This window comes from Mytilus californianus, unplaced genomic scaffold (genome assembly GCF_021869535.1).
Source record: "Mytilus californianus isolate M0D057914Y unplaced genomic scaffold, xbMytCali1.0.p SCAF_5, whole genome shotgun sequence".
Classification (NCBI taxonomy): Eukaryota; Metazoa; Mollusca; class Bivalvia; order Mytilida; family Mytilidae; genus Mytilus; species Mytilus californianus.
Genome location: NW_026262701.1, coordinates 52740865 through 52759016, shown reverse-complemented (window position 1 = coordinate 52759016; position 18152 = coordinate 52740865). Strand labels below are relative to the sequence as shown.

The 18152-nt window shown below is 32.3% G+C and overlaps 2 protein-coding genes across 2 annotated transcripts; one reads left to right on the top strand and one right to left on the bottom strand.

Moving 5' to 3' along the window:
• Nucleotides 1-1882: 1882 nt before the first annotated feature.
• Nucleotides 1883-2821, bottom strand: LOC127702041 (M-phase inducer phosphatase 3-like). Its single transcript, XM_052206041.1, has one exon. The coding sequence runs from the start codon at nucleotides 2819-2821 to the stop codon at nucleotides 1883-1885; it is 939 nt and encodes a 312-aa protein (XP_052062001.1).
• Nucleotides 2822-11397: 8576 nt separating this feature from the next.
• On the top strand, nucleotides 11398-12355 carry LOC127702031 (M-phase inducer phosphatase 3-like). The gene has a single exon (XM_052206007.1). The coding sequence runs from the start codon at nucleotides 11398-11400 to the stop codon at nucleotides 12337-12339; it is 942 nt and encodes a 313-aa protein (XP_052061967.1). The 3' UTR covers nucleotides 12340-12355.
• The last annotated feature ends 5797 nt before the right edge of the window (nucleotides 12356-18152 follow it).

The following is an 18152-nucleotide window of genomic DNA, read 5'->3' as shown; positions in this document are numbered from 1 at the left end:
CATCTTAACTTTTATTCGTTTGGTTTTGCGTGTACATACAACGATTTTAAGCATTACTTCTGTACTAATTTATAAGAATTTCGAATAATTGTTTCTGGCCTAAAAACAGATTGCTCGAAATGTCCGAACTATAACGTTACCACTAATATTAAGGATGAATACCTGGAGAATGAAGGCAATCTTTCAACAGACAGCAACCAAACGGCACAATAAACAAAAAGACATATTATGTACTTGCATTCAGCTTTACCAAAGCGAGCAGCGCCTAAACTTTTAAGTAATCTTGTGAATTTGGAAAGCGAGTTTCGATCAAATGTACTAAAATCATTCTTTGTTAATACAATAGATGTTAAAAGGATATTGAACCGACTTAGAGCATTGCAATTTGTTTCGATCAAAGCATGGAAGTAAAATGGGATATAATACTTCCATGATCAAAGTATGACCTTGCAAGAATTTATGATTTTTATTTTTGTATAATGCTATGATTTCATCCTCACCTTTTGGTTTTGCTGCTCCCGATTTCACAACAAGTTTACAAAGATCGAAATGTTGTTTTGAAATAAAGAGAAAACAATAAAAGCGATGTTCCTTTTCTTTTGATATTTGCTATCTAGTGTGGTAATTTTGTGTCATGATCGAATTCCTTTCCTTTACTTTTGAGATATACATTTGAAAACGTATACGAGTATATGTATATAATGTCATCGTTTACAAATTAGCGTATACAATAAAAAAAAAAAACTAACGACAAAAATAGCCAAAGGTAAAAGGTTAATTTCGCCTCATAATTATACTCTTATTGCAAACTAGCAGATTCGTCCTGAACATGTATGAAATATTTGCCACTGTACGTTAAGCAACCAACAATCAATCAAACCAGCAGGTAGTCGTTGACTTGCTATAACATTTGGTTGTCGTATTTATTTATTTTTAATGAAGTTATATCCGTAGTTAACTCTTTTTCAATTGTTCCACATTTTTGTTTTTTTTCGGTGCCATGTACACGTATGATATGTCTTGTGGTGTGGTTTATGCTCATTGAAGAAGGTGATATGATGACCTCCAAAGATTCACTTTCTCGTCTTTTTGTATGTTAAATACTGTGCATGTATTTTACTTGATTTTCGGTCGATGTATTACGGAAGCCCATTTGGGACCTCCCAAAATTTTTTTTGGGAATTCGATATCACGAGTTAAAATCGTTATCACGAATTGTAGAATTGGTTATAACAGATTTAATTCGTTATCACGGTTTTATGGAATTATTTATAATAGTTTTTGTAATTCGTAATAACGAATTAAAAACATGATATCACTGATTAAATTCGTTATCGCAAATGTAAATGTGTATCATTTGTTATTACAAATTTGTGATTACTAATTGAACTCGTTATCACAGATTTTTGTAATTCGTGATATAGGTTTAAAATCGTTATAACAACTTGTATTACTCGTGACAACGAATAAAATTCGTGATAACGAAATCCATAAATTCGTTATCACGAATTTGATCCGTTATCACAATTCGTGATAACGATTTAAATTCGTGATTTCGATCACAAATATATTTTTAGAGGTCCTAAATGGGTTTCTGTAATGTAAACACCTTAAAAAAGATTGCTGACAAAAATACTCTCAAGAAAAAATTAGGAGATACATTTGTAATAAGGGCCATAAAAAGTCCTGTCAATTTGGTCTTCAATCTATTTTAAAAGATTGGCAAGAAAACTTTTATTTCACTATTATATCCGAATTTTCTATCGTCTTTCTAATGACTAAATATGAACACGCACAATAATAAAATATGATATAATTTAATGTTATATACAATTGTTGCAAATAAATACTGATATAGCACTATTACATGTAATTAATTATGTCAATAAAACAAACGACCGGAGGATGATTTCAGTCGTTTTTGGCCAGCATACCATGATTTTGATTTGGTCCGGAAATGACGCAAGTCATCTTTGTGATCTTTGCTCAACATTGGAACGTAATCCATTGGAGTACATAATGTTTTATAACTTCCATAAAAATCTTTGTATCCTCCCTTTAGAATATAAAGTTCAGGAAAATACAAGGAAGGATAATTGTCAGCATTTAATTCTCTATCATGATTACGAAGAAAGCGGCACATTTTTGGTCCTCTCTCAGAAGAAAACTCACAATGGAAAATAATTATGTCACGCTTTCCATCTGAGCGGGATGTATTTGGATTTTTTAATAGTTCTAAAATATCGTCCTTATTATGAATATTTTCAGCGCCTGGTATGTGACCACCTTCAAACTCATACGAGTATCTACTGTCAATTATACGAACGCTTCCAATTGTATCATCGTATTTACCGTTTAAAACATGATTCATGGTGGCTGGAGTTATGTATCTTAGGTCATGGCAGTGCCCCTGAATGGTTGGTAAACAACATTCTTCCTTTCCATCTCCAGTGAGTACGGCGCCTTGAACTACGACGTCTTTCGTTTTAATGAAGTTGTGCTTGATGGCTTCAACGGACAAGTTTTTATTGGTACTGAGAATCTGTGCATCAAACGACAAAGATTTTTTCAGTAATAGTTTTTGAGATCTGATGTACCTTTTCTTGCTATAAGATACAGGGGTATCACAGTCAGTATTGTTGTCAAATTTGTCGGCTCTTTTTCTCTTTGAGCTAAAGTCTGATTTAAACAAACTTAGTGTTGGTGAGTCGTCAAATTCAGAAAAGTCCATACCAAGTCCGGAATCTTCGTCGAACAAGCTTTTTATAAAGTCCGGAGTTTTTGGAATTTTACGACAGTTATCTCCGGTTGAACAATCCATCTCGATTACTGAAATAAAGAAAAACAATGAAAATATTTTTTCTGCAAAGTTTTTGTTTATTTGTAGATTGCCTGGAAATCATTCAAATAATTGAATAATTATAAAAATTTAATGTTCGGAATATAAAAACATATTAGCACGAGATACAAGTAGAATTACTAGACATGTCGACCCTTTTCCTAATGATTCTAGCCGGGTACAAATAAGGTTTCTATCCGATACTGTATATGATTATATCTTTTATATTTATATGGTAATACCTTACTATACTGTAAATAATTTGTGTTTGGACGTAAAGTGGGTTTTTGCGCTCTCAAACTTTTATGATATTTTTGGTTTTCTATACTCGGTAAGTTTCGAGCGTTCATGATGAATGTTTGTCCGGAAACTCGAGTATAGCGCACGAAAGTTTTGATTTTTAAAAACAATGCCGCTGAACTAACGTTATTAACGTCAATAGTGTGTAAGCATCAAAAGCTTTAAAATTGAAAAAAAAAAAACTACTATATTAACGCAATTTTCTTACCAGATTACAAAAGCAGTTTAAAATATAAGGAGATGTGGTATAAATTCCAACGAGACAACTGACCGCCACAGTCCAGATGGCTTTGATGTAAGCAACTATTAAACCAAACAGCTTTTGACAATGAGAAAAACCCATGCCGTATAGTCTGCTCATGCATAAGTGTATTATGGATCATACCCTTATTACATATAACTGAAATACATTGAAAATATTTTGAAAATGATTATTAATTTTTCATTAATACATGTATACTTACTTTTTTCTAACATTTTAATTGTGACCAGACAGTATTAGTATTGGCAGATGTCAGACAGAAAATGACCACTGTTGTAATCGCCAACTGTTTTATAAGCGGAAAATAATCATATTCTTCATCTCATTTACATCTAAACATTTGTATTACCCTTTATTAGATATAATTATGACTAATTATATTGTATATTCCATTGTCATACAGGTAGATTTTTGTGATACAAAGAATTATGTTGTAAAATATTGTAAACGAACGGTAAATACCTTAGTTAACGTCTGCAGGGTGTACATTTCCAGGTGTTTCACTCTAAGATTGCATTAAAGTTAATCTTTTAAATATTAGAACCATAGGGTTAGGAAATTTGTTTATTATACATGATATATCATAAAAGACAGTTATCTGCAATAATCTGTTTCGTTTATAATATGTTTGATGATTGGATCTCCGAAATCTACAGACGATCTCATTAGGAGACGACCAGTTGATTTTTTTTTAATTTTTTTTTATCGATTTATTTATTTATTTTCGATTTAATTTTGTTTTGCTTTGTTTGTTTGTTTTTGTTTGTTTTTTGGTTGTTTGGTTTGTTGGTTGTTTTTTTTATTTTTTTTTTATTTTTTTTTTTTTTTGGGGGGGGGGGGGGGGGGGGGGTCAGGATGATTTTGAAAACGATTATCTGGGCCTGGTCTGGTAGAGGCTGAAAATAAATAACATTACAAAACACAGGATGCAAATATACTGCAACATAAAATGCAGGAAACAGTTGTGCACAAAAGTAAAAATAATTATTCGCGCGGCGAAGCTGCGGAAAAAAAAAGCGTGCATAGCAACAGATGAAAATAAATAGTCAATCAGCACAAAATCCTCCTGCTCCAACCACCATCCCCAGAATATTAAATGGTCGTCCCCCTTTTTTTAATGTTTTATTTATCTATTGTGTGTTTGCTGGCGTCACGAGTATATCTCGTCAACTTAAATTAACATTTTCATCAACATTTGAACCTTAAGTTTAACTGATGAAAAAAAATCAGATTTTCATCCTCATAAAAGATGGTCACTATTCTGTTTAAGGCAGCGTTGATACATCGCATTGAGACGTAATGACTATTATAATCAATTAAGCGTATTATTTCACTTTTCTATATATTTAATAGAAACATTAAAAAAATAATCACCAAAAATAATCTTTTTGACGGCGCGTAGTCAAAAAATAACTGTTTGAAGAAAGTGAACGTAGGAAAAATTACTCCTTTTTCCAGCGGAAATGTGTGCATAAGCAAAATAACCGGCAAAGTGCACTTAGTAAAATAACACTTTCAAATTTGGCGTGCATTTATTTGCACGTGACATTTATTTGCACGTGAAAGACATAACTAGTTATCGTCTGGTGAAAATGGCGGCGGCCACAAGATTTGGTTGTATTTCTGATTTAGAAAAATAAAAGACTCTATATAACTATTCATGTGAAATTATTATTTGTCTCATAATAAGATAGTACTTACGTGAGAAAAAAATATTCCCTTCTTTTTTTTCCAAAAACTAGCTTTTGCGTATATCATGAATTTATTTTGTTTTAATTCAAAAAGAAAGAATGATAAAATATTAGAAAACTCTGCAATATTTATAATATTTCAAACGTCAAATTATAAAAGGTGAGAAAATAAAAGACAAGTACTTAACGAGTTTTAAGTATTTTACTTAACAAGTACTTGGTATTGTTAAGAGCAGACACATGCAATTTCGATGTTGTTATAGTCTTGTTAATTGTTATTACAAGCGTGTTAATTACAATTAGGGAGTCAGTTCTGTTATAATTTTTTTTTGTCTATAATTCAATTTTAATTTTTTTTTTTTTAAATTTCACATTGTTGAATTATTGAAAAAATAATTATATTAAATCTGTATAAAAAAAATCTTCAATTACACAAAACTCATATAGTATTTTCAGAGGCTCTTTTGAATGAAAGTTGACATAGAAATGATGAGTGTGTGTGTTGGTGGGATGCAAGAAAAAAATGTTCAAGTCGACATGCTGAGAATTCTTGACAAAAATCAATGCAGTTATTCTAAAATATTAATAAAAAAGGGGGGAGAGTAGTTTAACAATTGTTGTGGGTAATGGGGAAATTTCCAAAATTCCGTGTTTTTTTCTAAAACTATTTGAAAAAAGATATGTTTAATTGATTATTTGAATGACAATGAAAGAATAAGCTTTATTTCTCTGAGACTTTATTACAAAAGTTACTATTCTCAGATTGCTACGACATCTAGCGGCCTTTTATAAGACTGACAATATACAAATAAGAAGATGTGGTATTATTGCCAATGAAACAACTCTCCACCAGAGACCAAATGACGTAGAAATTAACAACTATAGGTCACCGTACTGCCTTCAATAATGAGCAAAAGCCCATACGGTATAGTAAGATACAAGACTACATTACAACTTTATGATCAAATAATACTTAAATGCCACAACATTTGAAAGAATACTGGATTTCTCGTATTTTCTTTTCGAAAATATATTTGGGAAAGAGAACAGTTGATACAGTTGTACTATAAAAAGCTATTCAAGGTGTCTTAAAGTTAAAGTTGAAGTCTTCCCTTCGAATGTTTTACGGACGATATCATGATTCGATTTATGTAGAGTAGATCGTAACTTACACGTACTAAAGTGTCCCTTCATGTATTAGTCGAGGATGAAAATTGACAACCATGTTTGACTGTTGCTCCTGTTCAACAAGATATACACATGTTATATTATATCTCTAATGTCAGTCCAGATTTCCCTTCCAACAATCCGTTAATGCATCCACTATGCAGGATTTATTTGGTCTTTGTATAGTTCAATTTAATTCTCGTTCTGAGTATCAAAGAAATAGTTGCCACTGGACGTTTAACAAAAAAAAAATGAGCCAACTACTAAACGTTTCTCTTTTAAATATTATGAAAATAAAAACAATTTTTGTTTAGAAAGCTGTTTTGGTTGACTTTTCCCCTTTCAAATTAATGGAGAAGTTTCTATTATTGTTTGCTAAATGTCCAGTGACAGAGATCGACTTCATGAATATTCAATTCACGGATAAAAAAACTCAAGTAAATTAAAATACACCAAAGGAATATAGAGCCCAGTGATAAATATTTCTTTGAGTTTTTTATTGTTATTGAATACTTTTCTATGAATATTTTAATTTTTTAATATCAAAAGATTTCCGAAACTAGTGATACAAATGTTACTTCAAAAGGAATTTTATTATAGATACACATCGGAAAAATTAAAATCAACTCTTTTTGTTGTAAAATTTGTTTCCGAACTGACCCCAATTGTCAACTTCCAGATTTAAGTCATTTATGAATCAGACATTAAATATGACGTGTTAAGCGCTTTTCATCTGATTTTTATACTGGAAGTTTGTTTGGTTTTTTGTTGTTGTGCTGCTACTCCATTCCACAGGTTAATGGGGGTTGAGCGCTCATAAACATGTTTAACCCGCCACAGTCTGTATATGCCTGTCCCAAGTCAGGATCCTATGATTTAGTGGTTGTCGTTTGTTGCTGTGTATCATATTCGTTTTTCGTTTATTGTTTTGTACATAAATCAGTCCGTTAGTTTTCTCGTTTGAATAGTTTTACATTTGTCATTTCGGGGTCTTTTATGGCTTGCTATGCGGTATGGGTTTTGCTCTTTGTTGAAGGCCGTACTGAGATCTATAGTTCATAACCTTTTACGTAATTTGGTTTCTGGAGGAGAGCTGTCCCATAGGCAATCATACCACATCTTCTTATTTTTATATCAAATCAACATGTGGTACCTTTCATTTCAAGTCAATGGGATGGACACGATATACAGTCACTTTACAATGAATTATTCAATGAAAGGACACCATCTAGTTGTTTATAGCGGAACGTGTATTATAAAGGTTAATGTTAGCAGCATTTAATTATACTTGAAAAGATCCTCTATGAAACGTGTCCCCTAAGAATAAAGAAACACCGCTTCAAAAAGAGGATCATTCCTAGTTGGTTACCGTATAACAGTTGAATATCTGTTGAACAACACGTTTTTGGAACGTTACAAATATGTTGCCAATAAAAAAACGAGCATTTTCATGGTGTCAGTTTCAGAAAACTTTTGTATACATGTACATCCGAATTGTAGTTGCTAAGAACATATATTAGTACTTGCGATTGCCATTTATTTGTATGAAACGAAGATAAAACAATTCATCTTTCAAAGCCTAGAATGAAGAGTACTTATGTATGGGTACCTAATTTAAATATGTTTAAACTATTGCAATTCGATCAGTTCAATTCAATGTTTTATTTAAGTCTCATCTCTCAACAAGTACAATCGATATTTATAAATTATAAAACAATACTAAATAAAATGAGAGCCATTCTATACAGATTTATTAGATACTATTAAAATGCATAGATATAATACATCAAACAATATGAAATAAAGTATTATTTACAATATATAAAATTTCTACGTTTTCTTAAAATCAAATAACAGGTTTTGGCACACACACGTATCATATTTACATCTGCGAATAAGAACACTAACTTTTGGATGTCATCTAAAGTATTAAAATGTTTATTAAAAGTTCCAGCAACATATTAAAATCGTCATAAAGAGGACATCTTAATAAAACATGCGCTTCGTCTTCAATAAAACCATTACATATATGGCATACTCTGTTTTCTAAAACAATATGTTTGTATCTCCCAGTTACAATCCTCAGTGGGGCAACACCACATCTAAATTCGGCGAAATCACTTCTGTGACTGAAAGGCAAAGCAAATTTACAGTATTCTTCGGGTTCAAAATTTTCTTTATACAACGTGTATGTCCGTAGCTTATTGCCACCTCTATCCGATATAGATTTATCAAAATGCAAAGCAGCATGCCAATTATATTGCACGATTACACTGAGGGACAATATTACAAGATATCGCTAGTGCCTCAAAATACATTAATTAATACTGTATAACTAAATAAACTGTTCTTTTTCTCAAATACATTTCAGAGAAAAATAAGAATCCAGAGTTTTTTAAATGGTTTGACACTTCCGCCCCAGCAAGTCCTAAGAAATACCGTCAGACGTCAGGGCTGTCTCGGACAAGTTGTAATAAAGTTGCAGATGAATGCCATTTCTTCTTTCATTGTCACTCAAATGATCAATTTAGTATTTATTCAGAGAATTTCAGAAAAATACGGAATTTTGGAAATTCCCCCTAACACACAGACCTTGTAAAATTTAGGGTATTATATTTATTTTTTTAAGTCCCTCCGCAGATAACACGCAAACTCATCGTTTCCTTTTAAAATAATTATGCTTTCAAAATAATTTTGTGTAATTAACGATATTGAATTATTTTTATAAAATAATTTTCACAAATGTTGAAAAAATAAGCAAATTAAAATTACTTGAATAATGGGCAGAGAGTAGAAGAACTTACTCCCTAATTGTAATTAACACACATGTAGTAACAATTAATTAGACTAAAACAACATCGACATTGCATGTGTCTGCTCTTAACAATAGCAAGTACCTATTAAGTAAAATACTTACAACTCGTTAAGTACTTGTCTTTTTTATTTTCTCACCTTTTATAATTTGGCATTTGAAATATTATAAATATTGCAGAATTTTCTAATATTTCATCATTTGTTCATAGAGAATTGAAATAGAGAAATTAATTCATGTACGAGGTAAAGCAAGTTTTTAAAGAAAGACGGGAAATTTTATTCGTTATTATCTATTTTTCACAAAGTAAGTTTTATCAATAAATTTTTTTTTTAAAACCATTTTTTTTCCATATTTTTCATGTGGGGGCCTTTTTAGCAGACTATACGGTATCGGTTTTTCTCATTGTTGAAGACCGTACGGTTAACTATAATTGCTTACATCCACTTCATTTGAACTTTGGTGAATAGTTGTCTCATTGGCAATCATACCACATCTCCTTATTTTTATTATAATCGAACACGAAAAAGTATTGATATAAATTTATGTATTTGAAAAAGGAGCAGAATTTTATGATAACTGCTAAAATAATTATATTAATCATAATTATAATTATTGTTATTCCTGTTGTTTTTTTCCATTGTTATGTCTTTTCTCTTACATCCACTTTGTATAATGAAATTTTTACATCTGCACAATTGTATGACATTACACATCTTAAATTCATCTTATATTCTTAGACTGAATGCAACTACCTCGTAAAGACAAAAGTTTTTAAGACTCGATGCAAATATCTAATCTACGGAAACAAGAGTATACTCTTGCTACCTTGAAGTTAATGACTAATCTTAGGTAGATATCAATCTTAAAGTTAAAGATTTCGGAGGTCCAATCATCAAACACAATATAAATAAAACAGATTATCGCAGATAACTGACTTTTATGATATTTGTAGATACAAATTTCCTAACCCTATGGTTCTAATATTTAAAAGATTAACTTTAAAGACATTTTAAGGTGAAGCATCTTGAAATGTACACCCTGCAGACGTCAATTATGCGATTTACCGTTCGTTTACAATATTTTACAACATTATTTCTTGGTATCACACAAATCTACCTGTATGACAATGGAATATACAATATAATTAGTCATAATTATATCTAATAAAAGGTATTACAAATGTTAAGATGTAATTGAGATGAAGAATATGATTATTTTCGGCTCAGAATATAAATAGTTGGCGATTACAATTTGTAGTCATTTTCTGTCTGACATCTGTCATTACTAATACTGTCTGGTCACAATTAAAATGTTCGAAAAAAGTAAGTTTACTTATTAAACAATGATAATCAATTCAAATATTTTTAAGTTTATTTCAATATACGGTACTATATATGTCTCTGGTAATAATAATATTATTTATTATTAAGCATGACTTTTTTTTGTACAGTATCTGCAACGACGCAATCGAGAAACATTCATCGATGAAAAAAAGCTTCGTTGATATAACACAACACTTTCATTTTCATATTAACGCTTTTCTACTTGCACACCGTATATTTCCACATACACAGCAACACAACTTTAACTGAACTAAGACGAAAACTATAACATTGCAGGTCACCGTTTTACCATACCATCAACCACGATATAAAAAAATACCAAGACGCACCGCAAGACATGTAATACTGAAAAAAGGAAATCTGAAATAAAACTAGAAAGAGAAATCCAAAAGGCTAACTGAAGTAAATTACTTGAAACGAAAATTAAATGTAAAAAAAAAGACGACGTGCATTGTTTGAGTTGCAATATGTGTTTGAACTCTGGTTCTCTCCGGGCACTCCGGCTTACTCCACCAATAACAACTGACCGCCACGAAATAGCACAATAGTGTTGAAAGTGGCGTTAAACACCAATCAATCAATCAATCAATCAATCAATCAATGTGTTTGAACTCAACAAAAGCATTTATAATTACACTTAAAATAAAATTCAATCACAAACTGTTCCATTGAGGATCGTATGAAGAGATTTCCCCATTAAAACTACTAACTATAAAAACGGAGATGTGATATAATTGCCAATGAGACAACTATCCATCAAAGTTAAAATGAAGTGGATGTAAGCAATTATAGGAAACCGTACGGCATACAACAATGAGAAAAACCCATACCGTATAGTCGGCTATAAAAGGCCCCGACATGAAAAATATGAAACTAGTTCGTTTTTTTACATTGATTGTTCAAGCCACCTACAAGTAAATAAAAGCTATTCAATTGTAGAAAAAAAATATAAATTGTTTTCCTTTATTTCAGTAAATGAAATGGATTGTTTAACCGGATATAACTGTCACCACAAAGTTCCAAGAACTCCAGCCTTTATAAAAAGCTTGTTCGACGAAGATTCCGGACTTGGTATGGACTTTAATGCATTTGACGATTCACCGACACTGAGTCTGTTCAATTCAGAACTTAGCTCAAAGAGAAAAAGAGCCGACAAATTAGACACTAATACTGACCCTGATACTCCTGTATCTTACAGCAAGAAAAGATACATCAGATCTCAAAAACTTTTACTGAAAAAATCTTTGTCTTTCGATGCTCAGATTCTCAGTACCAGTAAAGACTTGTCAACTGACACCAGCAAGCACCATGACATTAAAACAGAAGACGTCTTAGTTCAAGCCGCCGTACTCACTGGAGATGGAAAAGAAGTATGTTGTTTACAAACCGTTCAGGGGCACTGTCATGACCTAAGATACATAACTCCAGCCACCATGAATGATGTTTTAAACGGGAAATACGAGCATACAATTGGCAGCTTTCGTATATTAGACAGTAGATACTCGTATGAGTTTGAAGGTGGTCACATACGAGGCGCTGAAAATATTCATAACAAGGACGATATTTTAGAACTATTAAAAAATCCAAATACATCCCGCTCAGATGGAAAGCGTGACATAATTATTTTCCATTGTGAGTTTTCTTCTGAGAGAGGACCAAAAATGTGCCGCTTTCTCCGTAATCATGACAGAGAATTAAATGCTGAAAATTATCCTTCCCTGTATTTTCCTGAACTTTATATTCTAAAGGGAGGATACAAAGATTTTTATGGAAGTTATAAGACATTATGTACTCCAGTGGATTACGTTCCAATGTTGAGCAAAGATCACAAAGACGATTTGCGTCATTTCCGGTCCAAATCTAAATCATGGTATGCTGGCCAAAAACGACTGAAATCTTCCTCCGGTCGATTGTTCTATTGACATGAAAATAATAGTGCTAAATCTGTATTTAATTGTACCAATTGTATATTAAATTAAATTATATCATAGTATAAGTTTCATGGTGCGTGTTCATGTTTTTTAGTCCATAAAACATTCTGAAACAAAAGAATGAATAATGTAGTTTTAAACTATGTCAAAAGAATATATTCGAAGAAATAGCTTGTTTTTTAAATTGACTCTAGTATCCGGCTAAGAATAACTCACTGTATCTTCTACTTGTTTCACTTGAAATTCCTTTGTGTCAGTCATCTTTACTAAGATGTATACCACGACTGCAAATCTCGCTCACTGAAAATACATACATTGCATACCAAAGGACGAGAACAATAACATTGCGGGTCACCGTATTACCAACATTTCAGATAAAAAACAAAGAGACGCACATCAAGACATGCCGTAATGAAAAAGAAGAAAACAAAATGTGAAACAAAACTGGAAAGAGAAATCCAACAGGATAACCGAAGTAACCAAATGTAAAAGAAAGATAATATGAACCGTTTGGGTTGTAATAGATATATACTTATTTTGTGGACTCAACCTGTAAGTCTCAAGACTTTCTTCTTTATTAAGCTATACATATATATATATATATTCTCTTTCAGCGCTTTCGTGTTTTCTAAAGATTAACATCGGTATATTTTTAGAACAAGGGACACCACATATTTTGATTAATTATTCGGAAGCAGAAACTAATCACGTAATTCTACATTGCGATTAAAAATACCATTGAATTATTCCTTCGGGTGAACATTGTCATAACTGAGTTAAATTTAATGTTATCTCTGTCATCAAAAGGTTTACATTCACCATCATGATTGATTGACCGACGTGGAATATTGGTGTAAAAAATATTCCATTTGTTGTGGCCACGCTACAATCCTTTCATCGTTCATGATTTATTACTGTGCTACTTGCCCCAAGATTTAACTTTCCATCGACACTCAACGGGTTCCATTATTAAAGCGGAAACTAATTGACCTTCTTGAGCACCTCAATTTAATTTTACCACAGTTTAAGTTTAAAATCGTTGTTTTTCTGTGTGGCGTTTTATGCTCTTTATTTTTTATGATTTTAACCCACATATCCCTAATTTGGTAAAATTGCATCTTTGCTTTTGTGTGTAATATTGATAGAATATAACCATTAAGTTGGAAATCATCTTTCAATTTACCGTAGAAACACGGCACGACAATTGTAACCACACATTCAGGTCTATAACGAACTCAAACTCGATAATAATAATTGTTTTTACCTATTAGTAAATAAATATATTTTTCGTGTTTTTTTTCAAAGCAATTTGTGAAATGATAGGTGGGTAAAATAATAGTTGAAACTTTCTGCAAAATTCATTTTTTGAGGAAATTGAAAAAAATCATTTTTGGTACACATTGGATTTTGCCATCTCCATATGAAGGTCTCTGCATGCTGCAGTTTAAGCCGCAACACGAAAGAATACATAAAGATGTTTCTAGAGTAAGAACATGATTTTTTTTATGCAGTTAATTGGAGATAAGAACAGTTACTTATATACCTACTCCTGCATATGTCTTTCTTACGACCATTTATTCTGTTCACCTTAAAATCATTAATACATATTGGTCACTGAACTAAATCATTGACGTATGTTGGTAACTGTAGTAAATCATTGACGTATGTTGGTTACTGTACTAAATCATTGTACATGACGCATATTGGTTACTGTTCTAAATCATTGCACATGACGTATATTGGTCACTGAACTAAATCATTGACGCATGTTGGTTATTGTACTAAATCATTGACGTATGTTGGTTACTATACTAAATCATTGCACATGACGCATATTGGTTACTGTATTAAATCATTGACGAGTGGCTGCTAGCTTGATCCTAGCACTAAATCATTGACGCATGTTGATTACTGAACTAAATCATTAATGCAGGTTGGTTACTGTACTAAATCATTGACGCATGTTGGTTACTGTACTAAATCATTGACGCATGTTGGTTACTGTACTAAATCATTGACGCATTTTGGTTACTGTACTAAATCATTGACGCATGTTGATTACTGAACTAAATCATTAATGCAGGTTGGTTACTGTACTAAATCATTGACGCATGTTGGTAACTGTACTAAATCATTGACGCATGTTGGTAACTGTACTAAATCATTGACGCATGTTGGTTACTGTACTAAATCATTGACGCATTTTGGTTACTGTGCTAAATTGTTGATGCATTTTGGTTACTGTACTAAATCATTGACGTATGTTGGTTACACTGTACTAAATCATTGAAGCATGTTGGTTACTGTACTAAATCATTGACGCATGCTGGTTACTGTACTGAATCATTAACGTATGTTGGTTACTGTAATTAATCATTCACGCATGCTGTTTACTGCACTTAATCATTGATACATATTTACCGTATCTTCTATAATTAATTATAATACATCTGAATCTTTAGTAAAAGTGGGTGTTTTGGTTTTCCCATGCAAGAAAGTTTTTCAAACAAAGCTTTGTCCATATATTGCTTAACATACAAATACAACATTAATTCTATGCGAACTGATAATTTGGATGGGTAGTATCTGAGGATATTTCTGACATTTATAACAGAGAGTTCTAGGCTCAGTTTTGTAAAAAGTATAACATATATATATATATACTCAAAATATCTCAATAACTTGATATATTTTTAAAACTTGCAATGTTCTTGTATCATTCATTGTCCATAATCCGTTTAATTGAAATACGTACGAAGAAAAAAATTGACGGTAGCAACTCAAGAAGCTGGAGAAGAAAATTTTCCCTTAAAAAAAACAAAACAAAGAAAAGCGATAAATGGCATTATTATACCCCTCTTTTCAAGCGGGCAATATATGCATAATGTGATATGGGTGTTCATCCGCTCGTTTGCCCGTCCATTTGTTCATTCGTCCATCCGTCCTAATTTTGTTTCTACCACTTTAACCAAACATCATGATTGATTTTTGTGAAAATTTCCCAGAATTTTTACCATATAATGTAATTGTGCACCGCCTAAATTTTTTTTTATCTGAGTTATTGATTGGATTCCCCGTAGCAAATATTTTTTCTTGCATTATCAGGAGAATACTCACATTGTATCTGCAACTGCTTCTCTAAGTTAGAATTATTGAAAACTTTTTAGAATCAGAATCTCTTTTTTAACCGTTTTTTTGTTTTTTTTGTTGGTTGAAGCAGACGGTCCCATTAGCAAATTATACATTACAAGGTGTCCACGCTTCCCTTACAAGGATCTGACAACACTCCGTCCTACTTTCTGTTCTGTTTAATTTGATATAATTACATTACATGTATGTTTCATTATAATACGTTATTTTGATTGGCTAACAGCAATCTCGCGTTATTATGAAATTAACCTTCATTGCAAATTGAAATGTAATATTCATGATGACACGAGCTTCAACAATAAAGTGCACAGGTAAATAAAAGAAAAAACTTGATAGAAATCGTGTTTTCATGATCCTAGCCAAAAAATGTAGTTATAAGTATTGAATGCTTCATTTAGTAATTTTATAGGGTTGTAAAAGCGTTGACCGTGCGTACACTTTTAGAATGAAGCGCTTCCGCTTCAGCGGTTCACACAAAAGTACTTCGGTCAACGCTTTTACAACCCAATCAATTTACAAAAATAGGCATTCAATTCTTAAATCAACCAATGACATTTTGCCTCCAAATTTTTGAAGGTTTGTAGCATTACAATAAAACATGTGGACCCCAAAAGGTCTTTAAAACAAAAAGTAGAATGGAGCGTTTTCAGATCCTTGTAAAGCGAAGCGACGGCACACGATCTGTAATTCTAATTAGATCGCGTTAAGTTTCAATATTACAGATATTGGTATTTTCGGTCAATTTTATAATATTCACATTTCGTTACTGAGAGCTTGATAAAGACACCTACCTTGAAGTGCTGATTATTATATCTATTCGTTGTGTACATAGAATAGATAACATAAAACACAAAAATATCCTATAATACACCAGACCACCGACACTTTACTCTTCGGAAAATTAGATATACAAATAAAGACGAACAACAACAAACAACACAATGGTCTAGATAGCCTAATTTGGTACTGGTACAAAATGTAGTGGGATTCGTCCAGTTTTACGTACGCACCAACCTCTTCTAACGTCTGGTCGAATTTGGGACGTTTACTCCAAGTTAAATGCTTGGATAGTGCAATATATAGCGAAACGCACGTTTATAAAACTAACCACTACAGGTACAAAATCTAAAAGTTGTTGAACTCTACTGGAGTCTGAATATTAAAAATAACTAGAACACACCCGCGAAATCGCGGGTATTTAGAGCTTGGTTGAAAGTATGTAAACTGTTGTAGGATGAATTTTTGTAAAAGATTTTATGTCTGGAGAATTTCAGAAAAGGTATCAAACTGAGTCATAGGCACTTGGAGACAGGACAACTATTTTAAGCCCTCTCCCTTTTTTTCCAAAGTCCTTTGTTTTTTTCTTCTCTGTTAAATTCCATGATTTTGGCGTTTCTGTCTACTATGAACATACATATAATATAAATAAAGTGTATTAATAATTTGCTATTAACTATCAATTCCAAGTTTCTTCTTCACGGCGATCACTGCTATATTATATAGAGAGTCTCTATATATTATAGGATTATAATTATAGTATACATGCAGAATAACGCGAAAATAATTGTCCTGTCCCCGAGTAATTATGAAAATTATGTTTAAAGAGGGGAGTAAAGATGGGGGGGGGGGGGGGGGGGGGGGGGGGGGGTATCTGCACGAAAGAACGCGAAATAAAATTGCCATTTCACGATGAGCGAACAATTAAAAATTTCTTGCACGTTGATCTTTTTATCTATTTCAAGAAACACGGTGAATAACGAACCTTTTTTACGGCTGCACGTGAAATAAAAAGTGGCAAAACACGTTGCACGAAAATAACCCTTTACCCCCTTTTTTTAAAGTTTAAGGGAGCTACCATTTGATTTTTATGGGGGGCTAGGATAAAATTTGAAAAAATAGGCAGGACAGGAGTTTTGAGAGAAAAAAAGGCAGGATGAGATTATTTGCAAAAAAAAAAAGGCAGGATGACAATTTATGTAAAAAAAAAGTCAGGAAAAAAAAAGGGAGGACAAAATTTTTCAACCTAGCCCCCCCCCCCCCCCCCCCCCCCCCTAAATATCAAATGGTAGCTCCCTAAAATCGGAAGTTTTGGGTATGCTTTAAAAGTCGTTCTGATGACGGAAACAATATCCGGACGCCTTTTTCTTCGTTTTTCTCCCAAAATAATTCAAACTGAATAATCATAAGAATGGATGACAAATGCGACTATGCATGGTACCTATAGGACACAGAGGCATGATGATTAATTTATTGGGAAAGGAAGAGAAGCGACACACAAAATGAGGTCTTCTCGTTTAATAGTATAGATTCAAAGACTCAAATGACCGGGTTGGGCAGACTGTTTCTTAAAATCGAGAATGCTCTTTACTGAACATTTAAATACTTAAAAAGTGACTAAGTTCCAAGTCTTGAAAAATGAGCAACAATTCCTCTGTCAAACAATGCCATTATAGCAGGCCTAGGTGCACAACGTTAACATATATGCATTCTATCTGCAAAGTTACAGGGATCTGGGCTGAAAACTGTAGGAGGAGTTGATTACACAAAACTTGTACCCTCTTTCATAAATTTTGCGGAAAAAAGACTACGTTCCCAATTCTGGAAAAAGAGAAAAACTTCCTCAAACAATTTCATAATAGCAGGTGCACAACTTC

Bases quoted from the DNA above. Each gene is read 5' to 3' on its own strand.
- LOC127702031 (XM_052206007.1), top strand. From the start codon at position 11,398: ATGGATTGTTTAACCGGATATAACTGTCACCACAAAGTTCCAAGAACT.
- LOC127702041 (XM_052206041.1), bottom strand. From the start codon at position 2,821: ATGGATTGTTCAACCGGAGATAACTGTCGTAAAATTCCAAAAACTCCG.